We start from the raw sequence: 8,743 nt of genomic DNA, 5'->3' as shown, positions 1-8,743 counted from the left end.
GAAGGAGGGAGGGAGGGAGGGAGTTGGGGATCTTAAGAGCAATCAATATAGAAAAAAAAAGTGGGAGTTGTTTTAAATTATAAGAAAAAATTATCCATTAGAAAGCAAGAAGTTAATAAAACAAAAATATTAAAAATTAAAGTAAGTCCTTACAAAATAATAATTATAAGCATAAGTGAATTAAAATGCATCAATTAAAAGTTTTTAGATTCAGTATAAGTAATGCATTTTCTATGTGAAACAAAGCCACAAAATGAGAAATAAAATGAAGAAAGATATCCTAAGCAAATATGAATCAAAAGAAAGCTGGAGCATCTATACTGGTATCTCATAATACAGAATTCAAATTTTAAGAAATCATAAGGGACCATGATGGAAACTACCTATTGGAAAAAGAAATACAAGAGTAAAAACATGCTCTTCCATATTAATCATATGACTTCATGTATATAAATATGTAAAGTAAGAACTAATAGCAGGACAAGGAAAAGAGATAAATTGACAAAGACTTGAATGTTTTTAATTAGCCCTTTTAGAAACTACTAAAATGAGTAGACAAAAACAAACAAGTTTTTTTAACAAAGAATAGAAATAAACAAGGTCTAAATAATAACCAAGCATGTTCAAGCTAGTAGATATATAAAGAAGTCTATACTCTATGTCTATATCATATAGAATTACTTAGTTGCTTTCAACATTTGAAAAATGTAACTACACACTAGGCCAAAGCCTCAATGAATTCTAAGGAATCAACATCACAGACTATCTTCTCTGAACATAAAATGTAAAAATCAAAGCTTTAAATGAAATGCCTTAAGGCTAGAACTTGGTTAAAAAGGAAAACATAAGGGAAAATCTTTCAAAATACTTAGATTTGAATGAAAAGGAAAGAAAACATGCTGAGTTTGTGAAACAGAGTTCAAGCATTCCTCAGAGGAAACTATAAACCTTTAAACACATTTTCTGCCCAGTGTGTGTGTGTGTGTGTGTGTGTGTGTGTGTGTGTGTGTGTCCTGGAGCTTCAATTCAGGGCCCGGGTGCTGTTTGAGTTTTTTTTGCTCAAGGCTATTGCTCTACCACTTGAGCCACAGGTCTACTTCTGGCTTTTTGGTAGTTTATTGTAGATAAGAGTTTCAAAGACTTTTCTGCCCAAGCTGGCTTTGAACCACAATCCTCAGATCTCAGCCCCCTGAGTAGCTAGGAGTGAGTCATCAGTGCCCAGTTCTCTCCCTTGGCTCATTCTTTTTTTTTTTGTTGGTCATGGGGCCTGAACTCTGGGCGTGGGGGCTGTCCCTCAGCTCTTCAGCTCAAGACTAACTAGCTAGCACTCTACCACTTGAGCCACAGCATCACTTCTGGCTTTTTCTGCTTATGTGGTGCTGAGGAATCGAACCCAGGGTCTTATGCATGCAAGGCAAGCACTCTACCACTGAGCTACCTTCCCAGCCTCTCTTGGCTCATTCTTTAAGGCAGCAATGAATAAGTAAGTGTTTCTCTGAAAGCCTCTTGAACAAAACCCAGGAAAGCTGATAATATAGACAAAAATCTGTCTGGTGCCTACTGGGTCCTTTAACCCCAGATTAATGAAGAATAAAATACAACACCTTCATGAATAAAATCTACAGAAAAGCAATGCATGAGGCATTGGCACATTCAACTTTATCAACAGCTTCTTAGAAGACCTATCAAAACCACCATCAACCAAACGATATTCTATGTTAAAGGAAAATATAGCCTTGAATCCCTGAAAAAGCCTATTGATCCTTGCCAGGTATGGTGGTTCAAGCCTGTAATCCTAGCAAAGAGGCAAAGATCAGGGGACTCTTAGTTCAAGGCCATCCCAGGTTTAAATGTTAGCAAGACTTGAGCTCAACCCACTGCTGAGTGAGGTAGCATGAGCCTGTTATCCCATTAACAAGGAAAGCACAAATAGGAGGTCACAGTTTAAGTTTAGGCCATCCCAGGCACAAAGTATGACTCTATTTTAAGAAAATAACTGATGTACTAAGAGACTGGCTAAGGGGTTAAAGTGGTAGAATCCTGTTTAGCAAAAGTTAAAAACAGATGTTTTTAAAAAATAAAATAAAATAGAACTAAACAGGGACTGGAGGCTTAGGTCAAGTGGTAACGCAATTGACTAGCAATTGTGAGGCCCTGAGTTCAATCTGTAGTACTGAAAAAAAAAACCACCCTAGAATTATATCTCTATCTTACGAAGAACTAGGCACTATTACTTTCAGACCTACCTCTTCTGGCATCCACTTGTGTGACATTAATACTTCCCCCTCTAACTGATGCTGTCACTGAGAACCAAACATATTTGCAGACAAGTACCTGGTATGGTAAGTCAGCCATCCTTAAATAAGTTTCCATTTTCAAACAGAAAGGAGACAAACTGGGAACACCATTGTTAGGTCTTGCAAACTGATGCAAAATAATAGCATCTTTGGAGTCAAGCTCTTGCTGTTTCCTGTCAAAAACCAAACAGAAATAAAGAACAATCTGCTCATTACACATCCAGTTCCCTTAGTTCTTAAGGGGACCACAACCTGCAGGGTACTTAAGAGTACCCAGTACTTAAGAAGATGGATGCTTAGTCAAAACTCCAAAGGGATCACAGCTCTGGTACCACCATGGCCCCAATGGATCAGAAAACTAGCTTAAAATCAACCTGCTTCTGTTACCTGTAGCCTACAGACAGGAAGACTATTTTCCACCTCTTCTCCAATATCTATGTCCTGCCAGGGACAAGAGAGATAGACAAAATATGTCTAATGTTTAATATGTGTCACACATGACTGAGTTTCAAAAGTATTATCTTAGCCACGTGCCAGTGGCTCCTGCCTGTAATTCTGGCTCAGAAGGCTGAGATCTAAGAATCCTCCGATCTCAGTTCAGAGCCAGCCTGAAAAGGAAAGGCCATGAGACACTAATTTCCAGTTAACTATCAAAAATCTAGAGGTGGAAGTATTTCTCAAGTGATAAAGTGCTAGCCTTGAGCAAAAAAAAACCTCAAGGACAGCACCCAGGCCCCAAATTTAAGCCCCAAAGACCAGCACACACACACACACACACACACACACACACACACACACACACACACACACACAAGTATTGTCTCATTTAATCTCCCAATAACCTTATAACGTAGTCACTACTTTTATACGTGTTTCATGGATGAGAACTTTGGTGTACAGAGAATTAACTTACCCAAAGTTACATTGCTAGTAAATAAGAGAACCTAGACTAAACCAGCCTTTCCGCCCCTATGTTCTTGGCTCTTAGACTAAATGAAAATCTCTCCATCATTAAGAGAGTAACCGTGCAGATCAATTGTGCCATGACCCAGTCTACAGGGAATCATATTCAACATTCTGTTCCCTCTTCTAAGCTGTCTAGCTCTCATCTGGCCCATTACCTGTGATATTGTGGAAGCTGGCTTCTAAATGGAGCTAAAATGAACTTCTCCTTCCCGCCTCTCTTTCTCTTCCCTCCTCCACCTCTGCCTCCCTCTCTCTATCTCTTTTTTCTTCCCTCCCTCCTTCTTTTCATAAGGCACCCACTTTGGCCATTGAACATCTATCTTAATAATCCTGGTTTTCTCCTTTCTTCAGTCTAAGCCACACATCCATCTTTTCCTTTGGCCACTTTGTGGTGAGGACTTCCCTAGATAGTTTCTCAATGGCCACCACATAGCAATAACATTGGGTCCAAGTCTGGAAACTTTGGGGATGAAGCATAAGCCCCGCTACCCCCTGGCCACCTCTCAGCTCTCTCTCTCTCCTTTCACCTGGAGAATGAGGCCAATACCAATTCTATACTGATGACAGCATGATTGAATAAGAAATTACATCTGTAAACATTTAGTGAGCTGCCAAATACTGAGTAAGAATAGTGAGATATGCCCATTCAAAGAGAGAGGGTCTTCTCCCCTTAAGTTACAAAATGTCCTCATTCCACAGTCCACTCATACACCACCCCTCAGGGGTATTTCCCAATTTTCGTCTCACTTTACCCAGCATTTTCTAATCACATAAACTGCACTCTTCCCATTGCCCCTTCCTAAATTTTTGGTTCTTCCCCAAGGAAAGGTTTCATTCTACATCTAATTCCACCCAAGCAAGGACAAGCTCTTGATCATCATCCCATAAACTCTCACCCACCTTGTCATATAAATTCTCCTCAACAAATTTACCACCCATGGGCTGAGCCAACTTAAGCTCAGAAGGACTCACTCTGAAAATACTGGTGTTTTTCTGGCAATATTTGCTATGAAACAACATTATTCCCTTTAGATGAAATGTGTGGGAGCCAAGCACCAGTGGCTCATGCCTGTAATCCTAGCTATACAGGAGGCTGAGATCTGAGGATCAGGGTTCGAAGCCACTCAGGGCAGGAAAGTCCCCATGAGGTTCTTATCTCTAATGAACCACTCAAAAACTGGACGTGGAAGCTGTGGCTCAATGTGATAGAGCACTAGCCTTGAGCTCAGAAACAGCACCCAGGACATGAGTTCAAGCCCCCCACGACCAAAAAAAAAAAATGCACACACTTAGACTATGTTCATAGAGAGCATGAACTGTAGACCTCACAATTTTGCCCAGTAAAATAGCTCGTATCACGAAGTAGTATTTCCATGTAAATTGGTAAAGTAGAATTTTGAGAACAAAAGGAAGGAGATAAACTATAAAACAAATGTCCTACTAGACAAAATAATTTGACTCTGATTAACATTTAATTTTACATAATAGTAAGAATGGGCTCAAGTGCTGGAGTGCCTGGCTAGAACGTGCAAATGAGTTCAATCCTTGAGTTCAAATCCTAGCACCACAAAAAAAACAACTAAAGAATACATAGTGAGAATGGATATTCATCATATGGCAACCATATGTCAGTGATTCATGCATATGATATAGCATACATACTAACTCCATAATATTGTGGATAGTATTATAGGTTAAGAAATCATACCAGTCTTACATTTTATGGGGAGACAAGGTAACTAAATCTCAGCAGAGTTAAATACCTTGACCAAAGAATGCCAATGTAACTTCAAGTCTGTATTAACTCCAGCTCTGAAGCTCTTAAGCACTTCAAAGACACTCAAAATAGGCAACTCCTCAATTAATTTTTTTCATACAGCCAGTTTGACTCAAACCACTAGAGCTATTGAGTGTTAGTGATGGTTAACCTTTATTGAAGGCTCACTAAATGACCACCACTTAGAACAAAGTGCTTTACATGTGGTAACAAATTAAATCAGCCCTACAAGGAAGGGTAATAGTAATTATCCTTATTTTATAGATACGAAACCTAAGGGACCAAGAGCTTATGGTCATATCCAAGGGACATGGTTGGTTAAAAGCAGAATCTGGATTCAAACCCAGGTAAGCCAGAACTCTCTCAGTTTAGGTTCCTGTACAGTTTCAGTGTATAAAATGACTTATAGGATAGAGCCTGTAGAGTAACAACTAGCTATTTTAGTAGGGGTCTAGCTCCTTCTCCCCTGGCCCAGGTAGTCACAGAGGACTAGGCCTTCTATGCCTGGCTGAGGAGTCAGGTGTTAGCTTTTGAAGACCAGGGGCTTTTGTACTCAGGGGCCACTTGACTCACAAAGTAAGTTTTCCCGGACAGGCTGAGCTGGAGTGCCAAAAGTACAACTGAGCTACCGGTAATGGAGTCATTGCTTGGTTATACAATGCACAATCAAATTCCAAATGCCCAATTAAATTTAAAATAGCTGCCACATCATCTCTTCGCAGGGAAAACACAGGGTCTAGACAATATTTCTGTTTTTCATCTGGAGGTGAGAAAATGGATGAAACTCAAAATATCAATGCAAGTAAATATTTCTGTTTAGGTTATAATTACTAATTTGACTTCCTAAATAATTCTCACCTGTCAACTTTATTTTTCACTCTAAAAACATAGTTCTAGATAAAGGTTAAGTTTTGTAACAGAATTCAGGGTGGGGAAGAGTTTGCAGCTGCCCATGAACACAGTCAGTGTGGATATGTGTATGAAAGCATGTGTGGATGTGTGCATACATGTGCACATCTAGGGGCTTGAACTCACAGCCTTGGTGCTGTTGTTTAGCTTTTGTGCTCAAAACTAGCACTCTACCACTTCTGTCACAGTTCCAGTTCCTATTTTTGGTGGCTAGAGATTAAGAGTCTTACAGACTTTCCTGTCCTGGCTGGCTTCAAATTACCATACTCCTGAGTAGCTAGGATCAAAGGCATGAGCCATTGGCACCTGGCTGATGGCATGGTTTTAATCACAATTTTCATCAAACATATTTCACACTTTTGGCCTAAACTATACAGACAATTGAAACTTGGATTTCACCTTACATGGAAGTTTCTACCTGGTAACTCCTGAAATCTGTGTTGACCCTCCCCATTTCCCAATGCCTCTATCCATTGAAGCAGACAGAATGTTGAGCCTCTGCCACGGACCTGCCTTTTCTGGGAAATGCCCCATTTCTGCACATTTCTCTTCCTCTTCCCTCACCAAAACATTGCCAGATGGACACTTTCTAAGAGCCAGGTTCCATTTTTACACGCACACACACACACACACACACACACACACACATTCTCACACTTGTATCTAGATCCTGCTCTTCTTCCTGTGTGATCTTTGGCAAGTTGCTTAACCTTCGATTTCCTTATTTATATAAAATGGAGATCAAATCTCAAAAATCACAGTTATTAGAAGTGTCATCCCACATTCAAATCAGGATCCCTACTAAGTTCTCAAAAATGGCAGCCCTTCTTTGTTGTCTATTATACTAGAGTTTAAGATTTACAACTCCTTAACCCACATAGGTATCTCTTGCTGGGGCTGTGATCCTGTCAGTGGAGGAGCTAGCCATGGGCATAGGACTTGCTAATGTCTGGGTCCACACCTCTGGCCCACTCAAAAGTGGTCTCTGAGCACTCTGCTATTTCTGCAAGGTCATCAAAGCCATGTTATAGACTCAGCCCTGTGAACTTCACTCCCTCCTCAAACTGGAGAAAAGCTGAAAAGACACATGGTTCACAATGTTCAAAGGATCCAGATTGGTATATAATTGGGAAACAGTTGGTTACCCTTTAAAATACTGCACAAAGGTTTTAACTCTCTATATGGCTTGAAGTTTAACTTAAATTGAATGCTACAGTAGACACAAATATGGAATCATCTGGGAAATTTTTTCTATTAGCTTTAAGGCACTAAGCAAAATCAGATATATATATATATATATATATGTATATATGTATATGTGTATACATACACACATATATACATAAACTCCTCAATCTTCTATTGTTGGTAACTGGTTTGAAAGTCACACATTTTCCCAGATCTAAAGGATTTCTCTCAGACACAGGAAATATTCAAGACAGAGGGAAGCTGTCCCAATGCCCTCCTGAAATCCCTGCAGGCCCTTGAAGGGTCACTTGCCATTGTCTTTGTTAACCTCTACTGCAGGATGCCCCCTCACTCCCCACTCCCAGAAAAAGACAGTGTGGGGCTATTTCTCCCTCAGAAAATATTGGCCAGGAGGGATATCTCAAGCTATTAAAAAAAAAAAAAAACTGCTTACTTCCAATGATCTTTCCCCAAACATACATTGAAGTACCAATTAGCTAAAGACTGTGTCCCAACCCTGTGCTGTCCCACTACTCCAATAAAGATCTCTTATGGGGCTGGTCGGGCCCACAGCAGGGGTCTCCAGAGTGTGGAATTTCCAAACCAATCCTGTAAACATCTCTGCTGCAACGGAAGCCAGTGTTTACGGCTTCGGGAGATTCCAGATTCCGTGTTGTGTCAAACACGCCCATGTGTTCCTCCAGAGCCTGGATCCGATAACAATAACATCGAAGCCAGAAGATGGTGCTTCATCTTCGCTAGCAGAGAAGCAAGTTAAGGCTGCATCAAAACTGTACACCACTAACCCTTAGTCGTGGGGACCTGCAGGTTTCCAGAGCTTTTCCGCATTTAGGGAGAGATAGAGGAGGTTGCTAGTTAATATTCTAGCATTGTTACCTATCAACCAATAAGGGATCTCATAAAAGTGTACCTACCCTAGCATTTCTGCAGAGCCCAATTCTATTGTTCCAAATGCATTGATCGCACTTGTGATCTCCTTAAGGGCATTTGTCACACCAGTCCTCAAGCTAACGACTAGTGTGACCCGTTGCCTTTCGGCACCAACTGGGCGGAAGACAAATGTCTTTTTCCCTCTGGGTGGCAGTTTGATTCGCCCATCCACTCTCACAGCCCCTCGCGGCCAGGTGTCCACGCCGAGAGCCGGACGCTCGGGCGCGGGGGCGCGTGGTGGAGGGGCTGGGAACCCCCCGCACCCGTGCCCGCCCTGCCCAGGCCAGGTGCCCCTCTCTGCGCCCCTCTCCCCTCCGGCTCACCTAATGACCAGCAGTTCGTGGAGCAGATACGCTGCTGCGGCCAGCAAAGCTCCCCCAGTCAAGTAAAGGGTTTTCTTCCACCAGGGATCAGAGCCCAGCCCTGCCATGATCCCACCGTAATCCTGCAAAGGGAAAGCGATGATGTCCCCATAAAAAGAGAAGGGCTCCTCGGACCCGGCCCACCAGCCGAAGAAGGAGACACTCTGGTTCCAGCTCAGATCCACCACGCACGGCCTGGACGAAGCAAAGCCAACCCCCCAGTGCATGCTGCGCGGCTGGCTCCGGGCGCCCCTCCCAGGCCCGCGCCGCCCGCATGGGAAGCCAGGGGCCCG

At 41.9% G+C, this 8,743-nt stretch overlaps 1 protein-coding gene across 1 annotated transcript in view; it reads right to left on the bottom strand.

Annotated features, from left to right (window-relative positions):
• Nucleotides 1-8,734, bottom strand: part of Faxc (failed axon connections homolog) — a 38,865-nt gene extending 30,131 nt beyond the window's left edge. Inside the window, exons 1-2 of the mRNA XM_013022411.1 lie at nt 8,412-8,734; nt 2,335-2,470 (exon numbers count right to left, since the gene is read on the bottom strand). Coding sequence (XP_012877865.1) covers nt 2,335-2,470; nt 8,412-8,677 — 402 coding nt within the window. The 5' untranslated portion in view covers nt 8,678-8,734. The remainder of the gene's footprint in view (nt 1-2,334; nt 2,471-8,411) is intronic.
• Between the last annotated feature and the right edge of the window lie 9 nt (nt 8,735-8,743).

Source organism: Dipodomys ordii, unplaced genomic scaffold, assembly GCF_000151885.1.
Source record: "Dipodomys ordii isolate 6190 unplaced genomic scaffold, Dord_2.0 Scaffold62, whole genome shotgun sequence".
Lineage (NCBI taxonomy): Eukaryota > Metazoa > Chordata > Mammalia > Rodentia > Heteromyidae > Dipodomys > Dipodomys ordii.
This window is presented reverse-complemented; position numbering and strand designations above follow the sequence as displayed.